This window comes from Chiloscyllium plagiosum, unplaced genomic scaffold (genome assembly GCF_037043375.1).
Source record: "Chiloscyllium plagiosum isolate Xiang-an unplaced genomic scaffold, Cpla_swu_hap1 HiC_scaffold_11, whole genome shotgun sequence".
NCBI lineage: Eukaryota > Metazoa > Chordata > Chondrichthyes > Orectolobiformes > Hemiscylliidae > Chiloscyllium > Chiloscyllium plagiosum.
Genome location: NW_028270149.1, coordinates 50,960,383 through 50,986,587, shown reverse-complemented (window position 1 = coordinate 50,986,587; position 26,205 = coordinate 50,960,383). Strand labels below are relative to the sequence as shown.

At 41.5% G+C, this 26,205-nt stretch overlaps 1 protein-coding gene across 2 annotated transcripts in view; it reads left to right on the top strand.

The window, feature by feature from the left end:
- The window catches only part of LOC122557230 (tumor necrosis factor ligand superfamily member 10), a 100,867-nt gene extending 74,662 nt beyond the window's left edge, over positions 1–26,205 (top strand). Inside the window, exons 6-9 of one of the 2 annotated variants that reach the window (XM_087992050.1) lie at positions 7,247–7,402; positions 12,327–12,363; positions 12,447–12,557; positions 24,187–26,205. In XM_087992050.1, coding sequence (XP_087848176.1) covers positions 7,247–7,402; positions 12,327–12,363; positions 12,447–12,557; positions 24,187–24,632 — 750 coding nt within the window. In that variant the 3' untranslated portion in view covers positions 24,633–26,205. The remainder of the gene's footprint in view (positions 1–7,246; positions 7,403–12,326; positions 12,364–12,446; positions 12,558–24,186) is intronic. The other variant, XM_043704686.2, reaches the window with a different exon arrangement.

The following is a 26,205-nucleotide window of genomic DNA, read 5'->3' as shown; positions in this document are numbered from 1 at the left end:
GCCCTTGCTATTCGCCAGCGCTCTGTTTACACAAAGCAAAGGTCAGGCTATCGCTGGTGGGGGCTGCTCAAGAGATTTACCAGGTCCTGCCCGGCTGCTCAGGGCTAGGTTATTAATACAGTCCCTGAGAGCACTGACCCTCACTGGGGGACTGATCCTCACTGAGGTCTCTCCCTGAGAGCACTGACCCTCACTGGGGGACTGATCCTCACTGAGGTCTCTCCCTGAGAGCACTGACCCTCACTGGGGGACTGATCCTCACTGAGGTCTCTCCCACAGAGCACTGACCCTCACTGGGGGACTGACCCTCACTGGGGTCTCACCCTGAGAGCACTGACCCTCACTGGGGGACAGATTCTCACTGGGGTCTCTCCCTGAGAGCACTGACCTCACTGGGGGACAGATCCTCACTGGGGTCTCTCCCTGAGAGCGCTGACCCTCACTGGGGTCTCCCCCACAGAGCACTGACCCTCACTGGGGTATCTCCCTGAGAGCGCTGACCCTCACTGGGGTCTCTCCCACAGAGCACTGACCCTCACTGTGGTCTCTGCCTGAGAGCACTGACCCTCACTGGAGTCTATCCCACAGAGCACTGACCCTCACTGGGGTCTCTCCCTGAGAGCACTGATCCTCACTGGGGGACTGACCCTCACTGGGTTCTCTCCCTGAGAGCACTGACCCTCACTGGCGTCTCTCCCTGAGAGCACTGATCCTCACTGGGGGACTGACCCTCACTGGCGTCTCTCCCTGAGAGCACTGACCCTCACTGGAGTCTCTACCAGAGAGTACTGACCCTCACTTGGACTCTCCCTGAGAGCACTGACCCTCACTGGGGTCTCTGCCTGAGAGCAATGACCCTCACTAGGGTCTCTCCCTGATAGCGCTGACCCTCACTGGGATCTATCCCACAGAGCACTGACCCTCACTGGGATCTTTCCCTGAGACACTGACTCTCACTGGGATCTCTACCAGAGAGCACTGACCCTCACTGGGGTCTCTCCCTGAGAGCACTGACCCTCACTGGGGTCTCTCCCTGAGAGCACTAACGCTCACTGGGGTCTCTCCCTGAGAGCACTGACCCTCACTGGGGTCTCTACCAGAGAGCACTGACCCTCACTAGGGGACTGACCATCACCGGGGACTGTCCCTGAGAGCACTGACTCTCACTAGGGTCTCTCCCTGAAAGCACTTACCCTCACTGGGGGAACTGACTGTCACAGGGGGACTGTCCCTGAGAGCACTGATCCTCACTGGAGATGGGCCCTTTTTTATGGAATTTTGACAGTATGCAAGTAGTCCATTCTGTCCATCTAGCTACAGTCACTCCTACAAAAGCCATCCCACCCAGACCCATTCCATTCCTCTAATCCAGCATTTCCTATGGCCAACCCATCTTTAGAATGTGGGAGGAAACCGGAGCACCCGGAGAAAACCCACGTAGACACAGGAAAAAGTGCAAACTCCACACAGTCGTCCAAGGGTGGAATTCAAGCCAGGCCATAGAGTCATAGAGTTATGCAGCATGGAAACAGATCCTTCAGGTCAACTTGTCTGTATTAACCACATATCCTAAATAAATCTAGTCCCATTTGCCAGCATTTTGCCCATATCCCTCTAAACCCTACCTATTCATGTACCCATCCAGATGTGATTTAAATGTTGTAATTTATCAGCCTCCACTACTTCCTCGGGCAGCTCATTCCATACACACACCATGCTGTGCATGAAAAGATAGCCCTTAGGTCCCTTTTATATCTTTTCCTTCTCACCTTAAACCTTTGCGCTCTAATTTTGGACTCGCCTACTCAAGGAAAAACATCTTGGCTATTCACCCTATCCATGCCCCTTATGATTTTATAAACTTCTGCAACATCACCCCTTGGCCTCCAATGCTCCAGGGAAAATACTGCCAGCCTATTCAGCCTCTCCCTTTGGCTCAAACCCTTCAACCCCAGCAAGATCCTTGTAAATCATTTCTGCATTCTTTAAAGTTGAACAATATCTTTCCCATGGCAGTGAGATCAGAATTGAACACATTGTTCTAAAAGTGGCCGAACCAATGACCTGTACAGCCCCAATGCCTATACTCAATGCACAGTTGCTGGTACTGTGAGGCAGCAGTGCTAACCTCTGAGCCACCGTGCCACCATGGGCGGCACTATGGCTCAGTGGTTAGCACTGCTGCCTCATGGGACCTGGGTTTGATTCCAGCCTCAGGCGACTGTCTGTGTGGAGTTTGCATATTCTCCCCATGTCTGCATGGGTTTCCTTTGGGTGCTCCGGTTTCCTCCCACAGTCCAAAGATGTGCAAGTTAGGTGAATTGGCCATGCTAAATTGCCCATAGAGTTAGGTGCATTAGTCAGGGGGGAATGGGTCTGGGTTGGTTACTCTTCAGAGGGTCAGTGTGGACTAGTTGAGTCGAAGGGCGTGTTCCCACACTGTAAGGAATCTAATTTAATCTAATCACCCCAAACAGCTACCGTGCTGCTCTTGATGACTAAGGAATAATTCTAATAAATGTTTGTGTAGAAGCACTAAGCCATTTGATTATACAAAGCTATTGATCTGATCTTTTTTCTGTTAATTCTGTTCACCTATCATCCCTTGCAGGCTCTTTGTTCAATAATGTTTCAAATCTGCAGCCCTCATTATTATTTTGGTTTCCTTCCAGACATCATCCTTTCCAACCTTTCATCTCAAACAGCAATACAAACCTTTCAACTATTTGCTGTCCTTTACTTCTAGTCCTTCTGTATCTCTGATTTTAATTGCTGCCCATTGGCAGCCATACCTTGAGCTGACCTTCTGAAATTCACCTCTTCTCCTTACAATCTCATTCGTCCTTTGAGGTTCTCCTTAAAACTTACCCCTTCATTGAAACCAATGTCATCAACCCTGATATCTCCTGCTGTGGCTTGGGTTAAAGACATATGAACGCAAGTTGTTACTTTTGTTGTGTTCTTACTCAATGTCCAATGCAGGAACATTTTAGCTGGAGTAATATTGTTTGGAGAATAGGATCAGTAACCTTGGCTGATATTCCTCTTGTTGCTTTGAAGTAATAACCTCAGTTACAATGCCACAAATGTTATCTTCAGAATCAGTTAACTCAGCCCAGAGTAATCATCAAACATGGGAGCTTCCTGATAATTTCATAACAGCCCATGGTTCACCTGTTTGCCAAAACATTCTGGGAAAGAGGTTTTTTTTGCATATGATGTACAAATTTCTTTGTTCTTCATATGTTTAAGAACCTTCTTGTTTAAGTTTTTAAAAATCCTTAGTTAACAAACAGCATTTGAAAAATACAAATTGATTTGCAGAAATGTTAGTTTTCAATGTGGTTTCAGACTGCATTTTTCGAAGATGATACATCCTAATTAACCATCTGCTCAGAAATCGAAGGAGGCTGCCAGTAAATGCAAGAAACCACTTTCTTCTGAACAAATCAAATCAGCAATGTCATGTTGCATCGAGATATTAGAGGAATGTTTAGGGTATGATGTTATACAGAGACATAGCAGAGGAGGAAGTATTTTGGATCATCATGTCTGTGTTCCACACCCCCATGTCAATGCTAGAATTTTTCTTTCTCAAATCATTGTTTAATTTTCTCTACAAAATTAATGTTGAAACTGTTTCCACCACCGTCTCAAAGTTCATTCCAATTCATTGGTACTGCATAATTTTTTATTTCCTCAAATTGACTCTGGTTCTTTTACAGCCTGTCTGTACTAGTTAGCTCATTGAATCTCCATATTCTTCTCACGAAAATGATTCACTTTAATTTGATTGGATTTGATTTATTGTCACATGCAATTTGTTACAAAATTTAGTGAGAAGTATTGTGTAGTGTTGCCATTCTTTGCACTATCTTAATACACAGAAAAATAAACTAAAACATAGAATATAAAGACAGATAAATAAAGAAATTAAGTGCTCAAATTTGCAGTCCTTCTTGTTAAGATTGGTTATCAGGCATGAGTCCCTTTCTCTGTGTTGCCACTCTTCAGCTCCATCTCGCCTCCACTGATGCCCTCACCACTATGTGTCCTGTATGGACCTTGCCAATACAGATGCCACTGGGTACTGTACCAGTCCAAACTCAACTTCACCGCCACCACAAGTCCAATTTGAGCCCACCTCACTGATGCAACTGTTGCTGATGTCGTCGGGTCTTGTACTGGGCCCAAACCCACCTCTGCTGTCACCTCCAAGAATCTGCATCAGACATAGATGCCACCAGGAACCCCAAACTCACCTCCAACATGGCTGCCATGTGTCCATGCTGCTGGACTCACTTGCCACTGCTGATGCTGTCACTGTGACTGATTTGGCAATGCCAGTGTTGGACACTGGGGTGTACAAAGTTAAAAACACACAACAACAGGTTATAGTCCAACAGGTTTATTTGGAAGCACTAGCTTTCAGAGCGCAGCTCCTTCATCATACTCCACAACCACCTGATGAAGGAGCAGTGCTCCAAAAGCCAGTGCTTCCAATTAAACCTGTTGGACTATAACCTGGTGTTGTGTGATTTTTAACTGTGACCAAGCACTTCAACAAGAGGTTAAAATAAAAGGGAAGAGTAAAAAAAGAAGAAAAGAAATGAAAAGAAGAACAGGAAAGCGGAGGGAGCGGACGAGTCCTAGGCTCAGAAACCCTACTCACTGCCATCTTACCGGAAGCATTTAGAGAATTGAGCATTAAATATTGTTCACCATATGTTTCACATTTCATCCACCTGCCTGTGCTCACTTGGAGTATGTTGCTATCTTTGTAACTTTGCAAGTTTTGTGGCATTTACACATTTTTTAATTTTCCCCTAAATTTTACCCAAATTTAGAACATTATTGATATCAAAATGAATGGTGACCTCAACTCTGCATCTTGGGTCATGCCACTGCACACTGCCTTCCAGCTTGATAGATAACATCACATCCCCACACCTTGCTAATGAGTGCTTTCTTTTCCTTAGCCAGTTTAGAATCCACACAGTCACTGTCTCTTTCATCTCATGGTCTTATGTTTTGCTAACCAGTCCATTATGTGGCATTTGTCAGATGCACTTCAAAGATCCACTATCTTTCTCAACCATCCCCTTAATCAAAATACTCATACAAGTTAGTGAATCACATTTGCATTTACTTAACTGCATTTATGCTGGTTATGCTTTATTAAGACAAATATATTTAATAGATGCTATTAAACATTGTTTGCAGTTCTTAAATAAAGATATCACCACACATTTAAGAAGGGAACAAATGAGTTGATCACATGGCTGTATAACCACAGTTACTTCAAGAGGTATTATAGCAGCCTGATTGTTGTACTTGAATGTTTTTGTTCTTATCTATTTTAAAATGTCTTGCTGTATGACTTTAAAGCTGCCTAGGTGTGTCTGTGTGTAATCTAGAGGTTGCATGTAACCTTTCAGAACATAAATGTACCAAGATTCTGTTCCAAGTCACATTCCTTCAGCAAATAAGAGTGAAGTTTGGCTTAGTGTATCTTTAAGCTCGTGTCCAGAGTCTAGAACACATAATCTAATTAATGCTTCAGTGAAAAGTGAGAAAATGCTGCACTGTCAGACTCTGCTTCTTTTGGATGAGATATTAAATCAGGACCTTCCAAGTTGGATGCAAAAGATTGCATGGGACTACTCGAAGCTGGGTTTTCCAAAGTGTACTTTGGAAGTGATATTTGTCTAATAATGTACAGCCAAAACAAATCATAGGGCATTGTCATTTTTAGGAGCTGGTTGTGCACAAATAAGTTACCATGATTTCTACATTAAAACAGTTACTACACTTCACAATTACTTCATTAACTGTAAAGTGTTTTGGGTTATGAAAGGACAAATATAATTGCAAGTCCTTCTGTTAACAAAGATTTATTTCAGAGGTTCCCAATCAATTAATCTTCACAGTTCAGTGACACTCATGCATCTTATTGAAGCAATATATCATCAGTTGGAAAGCCACTCCTGTTATATTTTGTAAATGGGAAAATAAATCTCACAGTTATAATCTGAGTTTGTCTTTTTCTCTTGTTTATCCATAATTGCCCTTTTCTCAATTTGTTGACTCCTAGTGAGCGATGGTTTCATGGCTGTTTGCATCTATCCCTATGATAGTTCACCAAATGCAAGAATGAATTATTGACCTGGAAGTGAGGGGCACTTCAGCTAAACCTGATCCTAACCTTACCCAAGGTCTGTCACAATGTTGGGAAGGTCATGTAACGTAGCAGAGGATCAGTAACCTTAGCTGATATTTATCCTTCCTTGCCCATTGAGACAAATTATAATGTCTTGACTTGTGCTCCTGTTTGTGTTAGTTAGCACAGCAAACTGAGACAAGCAGAATTTATTTACAAAAAATATGAATTATAAGAATTATAGCTTTAATATGGAGGCAATGGCCTAGTGGTGTAATCATTGGACTGTTGACCCACATAACTGGTTCGAATCCTGCTATGACAGGTGGTGAAAGTTGAATTCAATAAATATCTGGAATTAAGAGTCTAATGGCCATGAAACTATTATTGATTGTCAGAAACCACCCATCTGGGTTCACTAGTGTCCTTTAGGGAAGGAAACTGCCATCCTTACCTGGTTTGGCCTATGTGTGACTCCAGACCCACGGGAATGTGGTTGACTCTTGGATGGGCAATAAAGGCTGACTAGCTCATGATGCCCTCATGAATAAGGAAAAAAATGTTCATTAAACTGAAGAATTTCATTTGTTAATGACCATTTATCTAGTTGAAAAAAATAGAGCCCATACAGTTCTGTGCAGTTACACTGCTAATTACCGCAACCATTAACTCTCCGTTATCGCAAAATATCCATTTTGAAAGAGACAGAGAAGCGGTATGGAATTATGTCTGCATCTTAATTTTCTTAGCTTTCCTGCCCTGTAGTAACTTGTTCTACAATACTTCAATTTTCAAGATCAGCAAAACGTGAGATCCACATCTGCCTATTCAGAACTTGATTGTATTAATTCGCTCTGCTAGTTCTCTGTCTTGAATGATAAATGCAAATAAATTATAAAGTGTTATTTCAATCCACATTGCATTGCTGTTTATGGGATCTTGTTATGCATATTATAGCTGCCACAAAACAATAGAAATTGTACTTGGAGATTATTAATTGTGAAGAAATAATATTAAAGTAGTCAAAAATTCCAATTGTGTTGTTCTATGTCCAATCTCACAAAGCTTGTGTTCTGTTTTATTTAGATTAAAAATCAGAATGCTCCTCAGGATCTGTGGTGTCTGAATAATCCCACCAAATTTGAAGAACTAATCAGTACTGAGACTGAAGACTTGAGTGATCAGTTCACAAAAGATCCCTGCTGGAAACTCGCTAACAATATTAAATTGCTTGTAAACAAGGTGATTGGAATGACCACTGTATTGCTGTGTTAATTCTGAATTTGTTTCCCCAGCTTTCCTTTGCTTGTGTGAAGCACTAGTTACAAACAGCCTGTCTGCTCATTTTCCAAAGAATTTCACTAATCCTTAGTTCCTCCAAAGGACATTTTAATAAAAGAAATAGGATTCCAATATAATAACTTCACATATTCTTCCACTCTGACTTCCAATTCAACTGAGGACCTGAAAAATTAGCTTAAAAATATTTGATAGTGTGTAAGCTATTACCATTTTTCAACAGCCTACTAAAATAGCTTTATTAGAAATTAAGTGAGACTCGATTAGCACACTCACATACAAAAGTTAATGGGTAAGTCTAGAAACACTGGCAACCTAAAAAGACAAGGAGCTCTAAACAGCCCTGAATAAAAGCCCGTGACTAAGGAATTTTTATTATTATTTACTTTGGATTTCAGGATCTTAAATAGTGTTTTCAGTGCACATTCTACAATTGAATTTGTCTGTGAAAATTTAGATCTGTACATAGCATATGATTCACTAACAGGAAATTTTAAGCTCCTGAAAACAAAGTAATGCATGAATGTATGTTTACTAATCAATAAGAACTACTAAATGGTCTGGGAGAAAGTGAGGACAGCAGATGCTGGAGATCAGAGCTAAAAGATGTGTTGCTGGAAAAGCGCAGCAGGTCAGGCAGCATCCAAGGAGAATCGACATTTTGCGCACAAACCCTTTTTCAGGGCCTGAAGAAGGGCTTATACCTGAAACGTCGATTCTCCTGCTCCTTGGATGCTGCCTGACCTGCTGTGCTTTTCCAGCAACACATTTTTCAGCTACTAAATGGTCTGCCCAAACCACGCAGAATGTCAATAGAAGCAGGTTGTCTGAATGAGTGTCAAAGCAGCCAACAATAGCAATGTGTTTTATTTGCTACATTTTATTGTTATAAAACCATAGCTCTAAGAAACCAATTTCTGCAAGTCTATATATGAAATTAGTAAGAACCATTTATGTGTACATTTAAATTTCATTAATTTCATCACTCATACTGCAGTAAAACAATTCCTCTGTAACTTGTATGTCCTGTTGCATAAAGGGACATTAATTCTCGGCACTTCCCATTAAAATTCAACTCAGTTGGGACTTCAGTTATTATTGGTAGTACTGTATCAATTGATGATACGTACTTGTACAAACTGACTGTAAGTCACCAATTTAAAGAAACACCATATACAAAATGCTGTACCTACGTCATCAATGAAGGGTTTCTTTGAATAAAAAGACACTTAAATCAGCTGGTGAATGTGGATGATTTGCAAATCTTCCACTTTGAATCACTGTTTGAATGCAGCAAAAAATATTTGTTTTCTCTGTAACCCCCTGCAGATCCTACAAAATAAAACACCTTTTCATCTCTCCTTTTATCCTTTGTGTCATGCATTAAACTGTTGACTGATGTTCACCTGAATACAGATGGCATGTCAGATGTGCCATCCCTCTTTGATACAATCCCCATCTTTTGCTCCAGGACCTAGATTTGTTACCACGTAGACTTTGGCCTAGCCAAATTATCTCAACAGAAGTAACAAAAAAAATTTGTCTAATGCGAGGGTTGCTAATTGTTGTTTAATGATGGATTGCTTCAAGAAGAGAAAAAAAAGAATCTTTCCATACTTTTAAAGTTTGATTTGTCCTCTCTCCCAATTCAACAGAGACCAAGTGGAACACAAAATTGACATGGAGAATTGAAACTTGAATTAACCAACAAATAGTGTATGATGATAGGTTAGAGGCTAATGTGAAAAATAATACAAAAGTCTTTTATGAGGATATAAATAGTTAAGGAGTAGTCCAAGGAAAGGCATGGTCAATTAGGGATCAAAAGACTAATCTTCTTCTGAAGCACAGCTGAGGTACTGAATGAATACTTTGTATCTGTCTTCATTAAATAAGTGATGTTGAAAATATCACAGTACATGCAAAGGTAGTAAATAACATGGGTCAGATAAAAGAATAGGTAAAGAAGAGACACCTAAAGGGTTGTACCATTCTAATTGGAAAGACTGCATGTTCCAGATGGGATATGGGGAGAAAGTGAGGTCTGCAGATGCTGGAGATCAGAGCTGAAAATGTGTTGCTGGAAAAGCGCAGCAGGTCAGGCAGCATCCAGGGAACAGGAGAATCGACGTTTCGGGCATAAGCCCTTCCTGAAGAAGGGCTTATGCCTGAAACGTCGATTCTCCTGTTCCCTGGATGCTGCCTGACCTACTGCGCTTTTCCAGATGGGATATGACCTAGCTTGCTGAGTATGAGTGGAAATAATGAAAGCATTGGCCATAATCTTCTCATCTTCTTCAGATATGCAGAGTGCCAGATGCCACAGATTTAATGTAATTGGCAACAGAGTAAACCTACAGAGTAATCTGAATGATATTCCTGAAGGGCAATGAAAGAACAGGGGAGTGAACCCAGTTAATAGTTACTTTAAAAAGTGGACAGAATGGTCTCTTGCTGTCTTGCTGTGATTCTACCTGGTAAAGGGATATTAGGAGTCATCAAAGACATTAATTGAATATCTAATTGAGAATAAACTCAATATGTGGCAGTATTAAAGTCTATTTCTTCTCTGATTGTGTATGTTCAGTAGAAACAGGAACAAGAAGAAAGGGCATTATGAGGAGTCACAAAATGAGTTAGAAACAGCATGTTTTTGAAATTCGGAGTTATTAGCATGAATTGAGCCAAGAAAACTGATCACCCAAAAGTAAATACTTGACAACTATGCGATTGTCTTTCATCTCAAAGTTTGAAACTAAACCACAAAATACTGAGGATCAAAACCAAGTACCATGCTTCAACATGTCTCAAAGTCCATCAGGACCACAAAGCCCCACTTGTTTTCAATTGTCCCATGGGATCTTTTTTGTCCATTTGAGAAGGTAGATTGGACTTGAATTATAGCATTTCAAAACCTGTAGCTCTTCTTCTGTATAGTACTGAAGTGCTACCTTAGATTATGGCTTCAATGTTTGAATTGGGTCTTGAACTTATTGCCTTCTAACACAGAGGCAAGAATCATACAAGTGAACAGTAGTTGACATACTAAATAAGGCAGTGAACAATTTTAATTGGATCCTCTCATGTTCTTGTATTAATTGGTGTAGTTCATGAATTACAAATCTATAAAGAGTTATCAGGGTACACAGGGCTTTACAAACCAGTTAATCTGAGGTCTCTCATTATAATTAAAGGTACTAAGAATGTAAAAAGAAATTTATATCTAAAAATGAAACAAAATACTAAGGAAGGAGACAATAGGTGAAATGACCAAAAAATTTTCTGGGGGCATGCCAGGGCATGCAATGGAGATGGTTGAAGTCTTGGCTATCAATTGTCAAAAGAAAGGAATTGAGGAACATGCTGGAGCTCAGCAAAAGTGTCTGCTTGTAGGGCAGGAGGGATTCAGAGAGAATTTTAGGGACAATAACATAAAAGAATGATTGTTTTAAGTTTTAAGTCTTAGAGAAACCAAAGACCCATTGACTTTATAGATCAGTGAAGGCAGAAATCATTGAGTGAGTGGGATGTGGGATAGGATACAGGCAGCATCTTTTTAGAAGAGTTGAGGTTTACAGAGGGTGTAGAATGGGAGGTGAGTTAGATGAGCATTTGAATGGAAGTTTACAGGTGAAATGCATTTTGAAGATGTCAGCAGTAAAGGAACTAAGGTAAAGATGGATGATATTATGGAGATGGAAGTACAGAGTCTTTATAACAGAGAGATTATGGGGTTAAAAACTCAGTTTGAGATAAATAGATCGCCAAGATTCTATGTGGCTGGGTCAGACTTCATCCACTGTATGGCCAGAAGAAACTGTGGCTCATTCAACACCGAAATTTAACAAATCAGTCAGACAACAAGAGGTAGTGAAGGGGATGAATGTTGTCCTGAGGTGTTAGAACAGACTGTTATCAATATGCAGGTCGATGTATACCCCATAACCACAAATAGCATCCTCAACCAGCAGCACATAGATGAGCAATGAGTGGAGACAAGGGCTGATTTTTGATGAAGCTGATGTAATTGTGTGGAGTTGATATGAAGACATTGGTGGGGTGTCATCTTATATATGTTACACAAGGGTGGAATAAAGTAAAGACGGTTACTGAGCTGGACGCCAGAGGAGAAATCTAAGGAAAAACAGGTAGTTGACTGTATCAAAAGAAGCGGATATATCATGGAAGGAAACTATAGATGGTCAGCATGTAAAATGTAACTTTTCCCAAAAGGAAGGACCAGTAAAACCAGGAAATGACGTGCACTGATCTGACTCACCAGCACAATTCAAAATGGAGGACCAGTGTAGCTAGTGTGTTAATTTCCGGGTATTTTTTTAAACTGCTTTTCCCATTGTGTAGACCAATTTTGTTGTTGGGTACCATGGAAATTTGAGGGATACAAACCAACTGACAGAACATAGAACTTTTGGATTTGACATCATATTCAAGTATTTGAAAAGTAAGAGAAGATTGGAAAGGGATATTAGTTTGCAAGAACAAAGGGATGTGAGATGCATATATTTTAAAGAATGGGATGATGGTGGTTGCTCTGAAAGGGATGAAGGGGAAGAACATGTGTTAGCAACAACCACAAATTTGTTTTATAATGTCTTTTAGTTAGAAAACAAAGGTGCTATCAACAAGAGCTCTGACTCAACTTGGAAGCAAACAGCTATAAATGCAGAAGATCTGAAAGATTTGTTGAGTTTCTGATGTTTTTTGGTAGTGTTGTTACTCTGATTTAAGCCTCTACTGAGCCAAAGGACTGAATAGTTGGAAAACGCCATTTTTGTAAATTGATATGATACATGTTGGTTTGTGACACTTAAAATCTCAATTTTCTTCCCAATAATTTTAACTTCAGGTAGTAGACCATACAAACAAGAAACGAGTAATCAAAGGTGAGCTTGTTTCACATTTAATCACATTGATGAACACCAACTCAAAAATTTCAGTTAAGATACACAATTGTTTTTCTTTTCAGATGTAATGGACAATTTACCTGTAGATGTTTTTAAAACTGCAGCAGAATTCGATGACAAACCAGCATACCACTCCTCTGCTCATCTCACTGTACAATCTGGGTCTCAGCAAGGTCAGTGCAGGCTTCTTTTGACCAGTTGTATTTTTCACGCAAAGGGCTTCTTTTCTTTCACCTCAAAGTTCTGGCTGACAGATAATAACATGATAAAAAATACACTGTGAAATGTCACAGTGCTGCAGGAACACTTTGGAATGCTCGAGAATAGCAATATGAGGAAGGAATCTGAATATGTACCAGCTGTTTACCACTAATTTCCTGATCTCATATACATTGATATAGGAAAGTAGGAAAAAGATGGCAGGCAGTTCTCTTCAATTCGAAGGTGCATGGGAGACATGCCTGCATAATTTACAGTGGCCAGAGTAGTGCTGGCAATTGATCTGCATCACAATGTCTGCCTGCTACTGGGACCCAGTTAGGAAAAGCAAGGCTGTTCTTTAGAAAGAGGGACTTGCGTTCTTAACAGTTATCACATGTCTACGATATTAATAAAAGAGTAACATCGGTTATAGGAGAACACACTGTTAAATTTGTTACTTTTTCTATAGAATAGAAACGTGGTGAAAAGGCAGTGTTAGAATGCTAGTTAAAATACGTTAGCTTGTTTATACATACACAGTTGTTTCAAGCAGAAACAGAAAATATATTTGTGTTTTAGAAAAAATCTGTGAAAGCAATTTCCTTTCCCTCTCTCATTTTCTCACTATTCCAAAAATTCTTTATTTGAGCTTCCAAGGCTGAGATGATGAGATAGTCCAATTTGCATGATTATGTATAAACCCATCAACCTTTGACAGGAATTCAAACACCTTCTTGACATTCTCAAATTTCAGGTTACACACATCCTTTCATTTTCTTGCAGTGTAATGGTTGAATAATTGTAACGTCATTTCTTCCATTTCCTACATGAAAAGAAGTTCCTTTCAATCCTTCAAGCTTTATAGTTTTTATTCTTGTCAACCTATAATTATTCATTGATTTATTCTTTGAGTGGAAACTGTGGTCTGTTAAGTATCTCTTCTGGTTCTTCAAAGTTTGAAATAATCACACCTTTAAACTCAAAATGGGCAACTTCATCAAATGTATCACAGGCAGCGCTCCATGTAGTTGGTAAACCAATTCATTGTTCCTTAGTACGTATTGCAATGCAGCAGTAAGTGTGGCACCATGGATAAACATCATGTAACAAGTTCCTAATTACTTATAAATAATAATATCATCCCTTTTTTAAAAACAATACCTCTTTAATAATATATCCGTTGTAATCATTAACTTTTTTTAGATGATGTTGCTGATAGCCTTCTCTGCTTTTCCAGCTCAGGCGCTGGTTGAACATGAAATCTGTTCCTTGTCATTTGCTGATTGATCTTTGTCTCCATGATATATGACCCAGCAGTCTCACCTTCACCAACAACTTTTACTGGGTTCCAGGATTTTGCGATTGAATCCCTGACATGTAAAGCTAAGGCAGCAATGAACTAAGCTTGTTGAAGAGATGACCTCCATGTGGTTGGTGGATCAAGAAGTGACCTGTGCATCAATTAGTTGTTTTTCACAGCCTCTTGGTCACTTGCAGAAAGTATCTTACTTGACAGAGGTCTCTTAAACTTTCTTCAATTTAGCAGCTCTGTCAGTGATTTCCAGTCAGCCTTCTGATGTGCAATTCAGAATGACAATAAGGCAAGGTTTGGATCTTCCTTTATCTGTTTCTGTTTTGTGAGGGTTCTTTTGACCATCTGAACATGTCTTTTTACAAACCCCTGTCCCCTAGGGATATTAAATCTGTACTGATTGGTGAATTTCTTAATATTTTTTAAGTTGAATTGGATTCACATTAATTCACTCAAAGATCCCTTGCTCAGCAAACAAAACTTGTTCTGCTGAAATGAATTTGCAGCTCTCAAATCTTTTAACTTTTGGATGAAGTTTTTTTTGAGTAGTAACCTGCAGCAATGAAATAGCATTTGAATGTATGAGAATAAATCGGTTCCCAATATTCTATAATCTGCATGGTACTTCATTAATTACCATCTCTTCTTCCCTTGCATGTTTCTGTACCTGGCATGTATTGCATGTAAACACCTTTCAGGTTAGACTTCGATCACTTGATGGGAGAACATCTATATTGCTTCATCTCTACTGGTCTCACTTCTGACTTAGCTGAAAATGTGTTGCTGGAAAAGCGCAGCAGGTCAGGCAACATCCAAGGAGCAGGAGAATCGACGTTTCGGGCACGAGCCCTTCTTCAGGACTGAGGAAAGTGTGTCCAGCAGGCTAAGATAAAAGGTAGGGAGGAGGGACTTGGGGGAAGGGGGTTGGAAGTGCGATAGGTGGAAGGAAGTCAAGGTGAGGGTGATAGGCCGGAGTGGGGTGAGGTCAGGAAGAAGATTGCAGGTCCGATATGGCTAGGAAGAACTGTTTGTTTAGTGTATGGATTCTTCTGTGGATGAAGAACAGTAGAGGTCCTTTGCAGGTCTGTGAGAGTGTTGTCCTGAGCTGGGGTAGGTCTAATTGCAGGGAATGTAGGTAGCGGCGCATGGCTGCAAGTGTGGAGCGAAGGATCTGGAGGGAGGTCTGTTGCTGGAGGCTTCAGATTTGTTGTAGGTACTGGTTAGGTCCAAATTTTGTTGGTCTGAACATAGTCTGGAGTCCATAGGCAGGTGCTGAGGAAGGAGATGTGGCTGTGGTAGCGGGTCTGTTTGAGAACGTGGCTGAAGAGCTTATGGGCAGAGGAGATGACCTGGGGTGTGCAGTGAGAGAGGAACTCACTGAAATCCTTGTAGAGGGAGGAAGAGAGCTTCTTCAAGGAAGGCATCCTTGCAAGAGGATTCGCAGTAGGTTAAAATCTTCGAGGAGAAAGTGAGGACTGCAGATGCTGGAGATCAGCTCTGATCTCAGCTCTGATCTCCAGCATCTGCAGTCCTCACTTTCTCCTCACTTCTGACTTAGTTCAGTTATGTTATGCTCACTAGATGATAGATTTTTATACCAAAATATTTTATCTCTTGAGTTCTCCTGTGATGATAAACAGGTTAGGGGATCCAATAGCACTATCTCTCTCCTCGTTTGTAAATCAGATCAAAATTGTAACGTTGAAACCTCAAAAGATCTTTGCAATCTTGCTGGTGCTCGACACAAACTTTACGTGACGACTTACTTTAGTGAGAAGTGATTACTCTCCACTGTGAACTTCCTCCAATGAGGAAACATATGGAATTTCGCTCATCCATACATACCTGATAAAAAGCTATTTGTTGCTCTATGTTCTTGGCTGCGGCTAGAGATTTGGCTGTGAATGCTATAAGTTTTCCCTTTTCTACCAGCGCTGTTTCCAATCTTTTCAATGAAGCACTAATGTTCAGAATGCTGGTTTTCTTTCTGTTGTGGTATGATAGGTTGGGTCTCTTTGCATTTGAGTTTGTGGTCCGATCATGTGACTCTGACCGCTTGGTATGCTGTGTCTTCTCTCATCAGTTCTTGTGGGTTTATTACGTGCTGTGATATTAGAGGTTTAAAAGAACTCCTGTATTGGAGCAACAAGAGAAACATCTCAACTCTTTCCTGCCTTTTGAAGCTTCTATCTCTGACACAGTTGCGACTTTTCTCGCACTCTTGCTTGACTGTCAGTTTTGTATATAATGCCAACAACTTTAACAGTGTGTTTTATGATGAAAATATATGATTTTGGTATACTTTCCCAAGTTTGTATTTCAAAATACTTGCATCTGACAATTGGCTACTTTGTGAAGGGCTTGCCATAAAAGTAAAGAGAGGAAGAGCCATTTCTAGAATATTGACCAAATCAAGTATGTGCCAGGGTGCAGGGTCACCTGGAGTATTAATGGAAGATTGCTTATGTCTTGCTGAGTTTATGACTGGGAGTGTAAACATTGAGACTATTAGCTTGTTCTGGGTTAGAATTATTGAGGATTAATTTTAGTTTAGGAAACCCAGAGATTGGAGATTTTTGAACAGTTTGGAGGAAATCTGACTGAGATGAGAAACATAATCTAATTTATTTTCTACAGAGGACTATTGAATAGTTCAAGAAATAAGTTACCCTAATAGAAAATTAGCTGGCACACCTTTCACAGCAACAGTGCTTGGATAGAAATCATGTTTAGAGCTGACAATGCTACACTGTTGTATGATGTATAATGATTTGCCAGCATCATTGGCTGACATCTGTCCAACTGCCATCTTTATAATCTTGCTGTGCTTCTTTCTAGCTAAACACTTGTCTGCAAAATGATTTAGCTTTTTGCAGTTAGAACACTGCTTTCCCCATAGCTGGATGTGCTTTTCTTCATTTACTATGATGTTGTCTGCAATGTTTACATCCTGTCCCTGGCCTTGCTCATTAGTTTTTCTGCAAATATTTAATCCTTTTATTCCCAATAATTTGCTCTCATTCAGCCAAGAATGTCTATTATCATAATGCAAAACCTTGTTTGTCCTCCCAATAATACTCTCTTGCTGATGATTGTCCATCTCAGAGTTTCTGCACATTCTGAAAGCTTTCTTGAGGGCAGATTTCTCCTCTGTTAGACGGTCTTACAGTATCACCTCTTATGCCTAAGATTGTCCCATACTGATGAGAGTTGAAACTTTATTGCTGGAACAGCACAGCAGGTCAGGCAGCATCCAGGGAACAGGAGATTCGACGTTTCGGGCACAGGCCCTTCTTCAGGAATGAGCAGAGAGTGTTCAGCAGGAGAAGATAAAAGGTAGGGAGGAGGGACTTGGAGGAGGGGCGTTGGAAATGTGATAGGTGGAAAGAGGTCAAGGTGAGGGTGATAGGTCGGAGTAGGATGGAGGCGGAGAGGTCAAGAAGAAGACTGCAGGTCAGGAAGGCGGTGCCGGGCTGGAGGGATCCGGCTGAGACAAGGTGGGGGGAGGGGGGATGAAGAAACTGGTGAAGTCCAAGTTCATCCCCTGCGGTTGGAGGGTTCCCAGTCGGAAGATAAGACGCTCCTCCTCCGACCGTCGGGTTGTTGTGGTTTGGCGGTGGATGAGTCCAATGACCTGCATATCCTCGGTGGAGTGGGAGGGGGAGTTGAAATGCTGTGCTACAGGTTGGTTGGGTTGGTTCGTCCGGGTGGCCCAGAGGTGCTCTCTGAATCGCTCCGCAAGTAGGCGGCCTGTCTCCCCAATATAGAGGAGGCCACACCGGCTGCAGCGGATGCAGTAGATGATGTGGGTGGAGGTGCAGGTGAATCTGTGGCGGATATGGAAGTTTCCTTTGGGGCCTTGGAGAGAAGTGAGGGGGGAGGTGTGGGCGCAAGTGTTGCACCTCCTGCGGTTGCAAGGGAAGGTGCCGGGAGTGGAGGTTGGGTCGGTGGGGGGTGTGGATCTGACAAGGGAGTCGCGGAGGGAGTGGTCTCTATGGAAAGCTGATAGGGGAGGGGAGGGAAATATATCCTTGGTGCTGGGGTCTGTTTGGAGGTGGCGGAAGTGACGGCGGATGATGCGCTGTACATGGAGATTGGTGGGGTGGTAGGTGAGGACCAGTGGGGTTCTGTCCTGGTGGCGGTTTGAGGGGCGGGGCTCAAGGGCGGAGGAGCGGGAAGTGGAGGAGATGCGGTGGAGGGCACCGTCGACCACGTCGGGGGGGAAATTGCGGTCCTTGAAGAAGGAGGCCATCTGTGTTGTACGTATTTTGAACTGGTCCTCCTGGGAGCAGATGCGGCGGAGACGAAGGAATTGGGAGAATGGGATGGCGTTTTTACAGGGGGCAGGATGGGAGGAGGTGTAGTCCAGGTAGCTGTGGGAGTCGGTTGGTTTGTAGTAGATGTCCGTGTTGATTTGGTCGCCTGAGATAGAAACAGAAAGGTCTAGGAAGGGGAGGGAGGAGTCCGAGACTGTCCAGGTGAATTTGAGGTCGGGGTGGAAGGTGTTAGTGTAGTGGATGAACTGTTCAACCTCCTCGTGGGAGCACGAGGTAGCGCCGATACAGTCATCAATGTAGCGAAGGAAAAGATGGGGGGTGGGGCCAGTGTAGTTGCGGAAGATGGATTGTTCCACATACCCTACGAAGAGGCAGGCATAGCTGGGGCCCATGCGGGTGCCCATGGCTACTCCTTTTGTTTGGAGAAAGTGGGAGGATTGGAAAGAAAAGTTGTTCAGGGTGAGGACCAGTTCGGTCAGTCGAAGGAGGGTGTCGGTGGAAGGGTACTGGGTGGTACGGCGGGAAAGGAAGAAGCGGAGTGCTTTGAGTCCTTCGTGATGGGGGATGGAGGTGTACAGGGACTGGATGTCCATGGTGAAGATGAGGCATTGGGGACCGGGGAAGCGGAAATCCTGGAGGAGGTGGAGGGCGTGGGTGGTGTCACGAACGTAGGTGGGGAGTTCTTGGACTAATGGGGACAGGACCGTGTCGAGGTATGCCGAGATGAGTTCGGTTGGGGCCTTCCTGACCTGCAGTCTTCTTCTTGACCTCTCCGCCTCCATCCTACTCCGACCTATCACCCTCACCTTGACCTCTTTCCACCTATCACATTTCCAACGCCCCTCCTCCAAGTCCCTCCTCCCTACCTTTTATTTCTCCTGCTGAACACTCTCTGCTCATTCCTGAAGAAGGGCCTGTGCCCGAAACGTCGAATCTCCTGTTCCCTGGATGCTGCCTGACCTGCTGTGCTGTTCCAGCAATAAAGTTTCAACTTTGATCTCCAGCATCTGCAGACCTCACTTTCTCCTCCATACTGATGAGATCCTCTCACTGTTGTTCAAAGCTGTAGGATTTAACTAAATGTATCCATGTGGTAATATACTGATCAATAGTCTCCCTCCTATCTTCAGTTCTGATGTTAAACACATACCATTGATACATAGCCTTTTCAAAGGTATCCTCAAATTTAAAACATCTTTGAAACCTTGCTTTAGTCATTATTAAAATGATGACTAAAGGGAGAGTGCCAAGTGAATGTGAACTGTCAGACACCAGAGCTTCAGGCAACATCATTAGCTTTGAAGATCTGTATAAAGTCATCCAAGCTGGTAACTGGAAAATGAAGCCCTCAAAAGTTAGATTGAAACGCTGTGATTAACTGATCTTTCATATCATGAAGTCAAAAGAAGTGAGATCTCAGCTACAATACAGTTTAGGGCACTCTTTCCTGAAGCAATGATAACCTTGTTATTGTTTTTACTTCTTCAGGTTTTTAAATTAATTCTGTGGTTATTTTTTAGCTTTGTCACTGAAAACGGAAAAAAAAGTGCAATTCTCTCTTGTATCTCCTGTGATTTTCACGGTATAGGGAGGGGGAAGTAGGTGGCCATTTTGACTCACTCAGTAATTCAAAAGTCACAGACTGCTTTTTGTTTTGTCATTTCCCTACTACTTGTTTCAATAGCTGGTTCTCTACAGCATGAACATATACCGTCCTATCACATCATTGTTGAAATTAAGGCATCACATCATTTTCTTTAACCCTTTCTTTCTCAGGGATCCCAAAATATGGATTTTTAAAAAATATTTCTTCAGTCTTTATTCACACAAACTTCCAGTTTTGAAACCCTAAGTTTTGTGTCATCTCATGACTTATTTCTTGATGTTTAAAACTCCCTTCAAGTCTGATGACATGATGATATTCTCTTTACCCATTCCTTAATTTGGACAATAAAATATCTTCTTCCTTTACTAGATTCTAGAAATCACATAAGTCTGGATTAGGATATTCTTTGTGACAAACTATCACTGAAATCAAAGTAGTGAATCAGAGGAAGAGCGAGTAAAGAATCAGAAATGAATCTTGTAAATGAGGATGGAAATTGGAAATGAGGGGGCAGCAAGGTGGCTCAATGGTTAGCACTGCTGCCTCACAGTGCCAGGGACCTAGGTTCAATTCCTGCCTTGGGTGACTGTCTGTGTGGAATTTGCACATTCTCCCTGTGTCTGTGTGGGTTTCTTCCGGGTGCTCCAGCTTCCTCCCACAGTCCAAAGATATGCAGGTTAGGTAAATTGTCCATTGTTTTAGGTGTATTAGTCAGGGGTATAGGATGGGGGAATGGGTCTGGGTGGGTTACTCTTCAGAGGGTCGGAGTGGTATTGTTGGTCTGAATAGCCTGTTTCCATACTGTATCGAATCTAATGTTAAAGTTAATTTTTCACTTCAAGGTGAAAGTACAAAATATCATCAAGACAATCGGAAATAGAGGGGACCTGAGGAGAAATTGGAACAAAGAATGTTCCACATATCCCGAAAATGGCAGGCATTGCTTAGGTCAATATAGATGCTCATAGCTGGAAGAAATGAGAGGAGTAAAAGGCATTGTTCTTCAAGAAATAACACAGTTAAAAATCACACAACACCAGGTTATAGACCGACAGGTTTATTTGGAAGTACAAGTTTTTGGAGCACTGCTCCTTTCTCAGGTAGCTCATGGGGCACGATCACAGGACACAGAATTTATAGTAAAAATTGAAGTGCCATACAACTGATGCGATATATTGAACAAACCGAGATTGCTGTTAAGTCTTTAATCATCTAGAATGGTTTGCAGGTTTCAATTCATTAATGTGTAAATCCCAGAACTTCTTTCAAGTTCCTTTCCTGAAATAACTTAAGGTTTTATAAAGAAAAGTGACATCCCAGCTCAGACAATGCATTAAAGGTGCGAGGTTAGAGCCTATCTGTATCCCAATCTTGAGTCCATCCGGTTCTGTTTCCAAAGTAGCAATTTACGGAATGTCACATGGACTGACTGCCTACAGAGTGTGTGCTTTTTGAACAGAATAGAATGTATCTGCAAATACAAATCTGCAAATGCAAATTCACCCCATAGACTTATATGTGTGTGTGTGAGGAAGAGAGAGTGAGAGTGTGTGAGTGTGCATGTGTGTGACAGACTATATACCTTTGAGAGTGTGTGCACGTGGGTGAGACTGGGGGAAGTGGTCTGTGTATCTGAGAGAGAGAACGTGTGCATGAGGGTCTGTGTGAGTGTGATTGTGTGTAAGACTGTGTCTATATGTGTGTATATAGTGTAGTGGGGTCACCAGTATTGTGACATGAACCCAAGATCTTGGTTGAGGCCGTCCTCACTTGGCTATCAGCCTCTGCTCGGCGACTCTGTGTTGTTGCATATCCTGAGGTCTGCCTTGGAGGAAGGTCACCCGCAGATCCAAGGTCGAATGTCCTTCACTGCTGAAGTGCTCTCGACTGGGAGGGAACATGCCTTCTGGTGATTGTTGTGTGGTGTCTATTCATCTGTTGTCACAGTGTCTGCTTGGTCTTGCCAACGTACTATGCCTCGTGGCATTCTTGCCTACAGTGTATGAGATAGACAACTTTGGCCGAATCACATGAATGCCTGCCGCGTTCATGGTGGGTGGCGTCCCCACGTGTAATGGTGGTATCCGTGTTGACATTCTGACACATCTTGCAGAGGTTGCTCTGACAGGGTTGTACGGTGTTGTGGTCTATGTTGTCCTGACGGCTGGGTAGTTTGCTGCGAACAATGGCGGTTATTTAAAGGCAAGAAGTGGAGGTGAAGGGAAGGCTGCGAAGAACATGGCGTAGTTTCTCTGCTCCTGGGAAGTACTGGACAACGAAGGGTACCCTATCGATGGTATCCTGTGTCTGTTTCCGGAGGACCACCTGTTTACTGGTGATCGATGAGTTGGGCATCATATCCTGTTCTTATGAGGGCGTCCTTCAGCAGCTTCAGGTGTCTGTCGCTGGTGCTGAAGGATACCCTCGTAAGAACAGAATTCATCGATTGCCAGTTGCAACATGCCACAGAGAGAAACTGTAGTCACCTCCTGAGGAGACAGACATGGAATATGACCAATAGGGTACCATCCGTTGTCCAGTACTTCCCAGGAGCGGAGAAACTATGCCATGTTCTTCGCAGCATGCAATATGTTATCGATAAGGATAAGCACCTCGCCAAGACCTTCCCTTTGCCTCCACTTCTCACCTTTAAACAACTGTCAAACCTTAGATAGACCATCGTTTGCAGCAAACTGCCTAGCCGTCAGGACAACATTGACCACAACACCGTACAACCCTGTCATGGCAACCACTGCAAGACGTGTCAGAGTGTCGACATGGATACCATAATTACATGTGAGGACACCACCAATCATGAATGCGGCAGGCATTCATGTGATTCAGCCAAAGTTGTCTATCTCATATACTGTAGGCAAGGATGTCCCAAGGCATGGTACATTGGCAAGACCAAGAAAAAACTACAATTGATGAATGGACACCACACAACAATCACCAGACAGGCATGTTCCCTCCCAGTAGGTCAGGGAAATTTGCCCTCAGAACTTCGGGTGACCGTCCTCTAACGTGGACTTCAGGATATACAATAATGCAGAGTTGCTGAATAGAGGCTGATAGACAAGTTCTGTACCCATGAGGATGCCCTCAACTGGGATCTTGGGTTCATGCCACACTACAGGTGACCTCACTGCACTTTGCGTGCGTATACACACACAATCGCACTCACACAATCATGCAGACCCTCTCTCATACACAAGCTCTCTCTGAGACACACAGATACAGCCTCTCACTCCCTCACATGCACAGATATGGGGTGAATTTGATTTGCAGATTTTTATTTACAGATACATAAATTTCTAAACTTTGTCCACCCTGGTCCAGCATCGACACCTCCACACCAAAAAATAACACGTTCATGCAAGTGGAAAAGCATGGTGGATGGGGACTTTTTGTGAGAATATTGTTGAATTTAATTCAAGTACGTTTATTTTGGTTCTGTCTATCCAATACTGAATTCATTAAGCTTAAAAGCTTTCTGTCTGCATGCTTAATAGAATCAGTGAAGGTATCATTTCTGAGCCCTGGAAATGAAGAGTCACTCACTAATTCTTTTTGAAGCAGTGTTTGATGTGCAAACTATTGGAAGAAACAGCTTATACTTGTCTATTTCAGCAATTATACATAATGTGTGGAATAAACATTTCAAAGATCTTGGAAGTATAAACTGGTCTTGTATTTTTCTCCCAATCTCCTCTACCTTTCTTTAGCTGCACTTATATTTTTACCTTAAATAGGTAGAACCTCTGCCTTTTCTTGACTTTTAGAAGGCAGCTTAACCTTTCCCAATCAGTTGACAATACCTCTGTACTCATATGCACTGGGATCTGTTCTCTTATTCCCATAAAAAACATAGCTACCTAGGGAAGAGCTTGGATCCCATTTACTCTGACCTGTGCCATGAGAAATCATGGTGCATCCATAATGAGGAAGAGTTCTATTAGCTTGCATCATCAACACCATGACAAAATTTGTGTACCAAGAGGAGCTTGGAAATGTAATTTTTTTCAGAACTAACCATGGAACCAATGTGATACAATTTCATTTCACCATTTTTATAATCAGTTGACAAAATAATAAATCCAATCTCCTTTTGGCTTATTGTACATTTAGTGAATGTTCAGAAAAAAATACTGGTATAATTCATGTTACGGTAACTGTTTGATGTAATGATTTAATCTGAACTTGCTACAGTGTAACAACATGATTATTTTATTTGATGAATGAATGGCTTTGCTTTTGCAACCAGCATATTAGTTTTGAGTTCCTATGACATTCTATGAATTACTGAAATATTGCTGATTAACACATTTAACATTCACTACGTTTTGTATGAAAGATGAGAAATGTACTTGGAATTTTATATTCTGAATTTTTACTTTTTCCAACAGGTATGTCACACTATGCACACCAGTCATGCCGTCACCTTGTTAAATGGGGTTTTGAGAAAGGTTTAGCCTATGTTCAGAACATGACGATCAATCATGGAAAATTGCGAGTCAGTGAAACAGGCAAATACTACATTTATGCTCAGACTTACTTCAGATATCAGCACAAGGCTGATGATGAGGACTTTTCTGAAATACCTAATGAGCAACAACTTGTGCAGTGCATATACAAGATGACAACTACCTATGCATCGCCAATCCTGCTCATGAAAGGTGTAGGAACAAAATGTTGGGCAGCGAATGCTGAATATGGTTTGAATTCCATCTACCAAGGAGGACTTTTTCAGTTGAAGGCTGGTGATGAAATATTTGTTACTGTTTCTGATATAAGATTAATAGATGATGATGTATCATCTAGCTACTTTGGATCCTTTAGACTGAGTGTGTAAGGGGTTCTAATGATCCCTGCTGAGAATAATGCTGCACAAATCAGATTCCAGAATGAAAATTGGCCTGAGAGACTTTTCTTTAATTTTGCAGTTGGTGAATGTGGTGGTTAACCACTGAAATATATTTGTATGAGGTTGTGCATGTTCTTTAACAACAGAACATGAGTTTATTTCACAGAGGAAAAAAAAATATATATACACAAGACAGTCACAAAGATCTAAACTTGTACATCAAAGCAAAGTTCTCAGTTGTTTCTTAACATTATCCATTACAGAGATTCAATCCCAGACAAAGATCACTGCTAAATTAGCATTTTAAAAAATCTTTATTTAACCGACTCTCCCCAATTTCTTTCTCTTGAACTATGGAGACAATCTTACAATTCTGTGTCTGTTGACATAAACCTCCAAAAATGCTGATGACCTAAATTTTCTAAGTGGTCTTGGCTTGGAAGCTCTGCATACTAGAAACTACTTCCACTGACTGTAGGTGGTTCCCCTGAAGTGACTGGATTCTTCTGGAAGAAGAAACATTTTTACCTTCTGAATTCTGTGTACATTTGAATTAAAACTTTGAACCATTTCCGTTCTGTGTCAAACAAAAGTAATTGCCTTAATATGTTTACACTGTCTGTCATAAGACCAACAGTATAAACGTTTTATCCATTAACACCCTTACTGGAATTCTCCTCGGCACTTAGTGCAGTCTCATGGTTTTTTGGAACTGATGAATATAGGTCACCAGACTGTCCCAAACTGACTTGCTGACCTTTGGCAAAACATGTTCACAGGACTGACCCACGTCATCTGCTTCAAGTTTAATGTCAAAGTCTAAATATCTAATATATAGATATAATACATTTTTCATCACATCACCACACAGTGGCAGCAGCGTGAACCATACACAAGATGCACTGCAGAAACTTATCAAGGGTCCTTTTACAGCACGTTCAAAACCCATGACATCAATACCAAGAAGAACAAGGAGAGCATGGGTGTAAATACCACTGCCTGCAAGTTCCCTTTTCAACAGACCACTCCAATTCGGAAATGTATCAACATTTCTTCCCTCACCAAATAAATATTCTAGAATCCTATTCCTAACAATACAGCAGGCATACCTACAACACAACCTCAAACAGATAAAAGATAGCAGCTCACCACCACCTACTTGGAAGCTTATAGGGATGTGCAATAAACTTTGCTCTCACCAGCAATGCTCACATCCCATAAACAAGTTAAATGAAAACTGATTTTAATTTCAGATAATAAAAGTTTTCTTTCAAACAAAAGTACTGTTAATGGCTCTGTTGTTGTCATTTACAGCTATTCAAACCCATCTTTTGTTTCTGTCCATATTCTATTTCCTTTCACCTTGCACCATCATCCCTTTTGTTATTTAATCAGTCCTTCTTTCTACCCTATCTTCCTTCACTTTTGTTATTTTCCCATACACTTACCCCTCATAACTCTGTCCAACACGAACAAAAACAGAAACTGCTGGAAAAGCTGAGCAGCATCTGTGGATGTAATCAAATTAGCACTTTGGGCTGAGTGACTCATATCTCTGTGC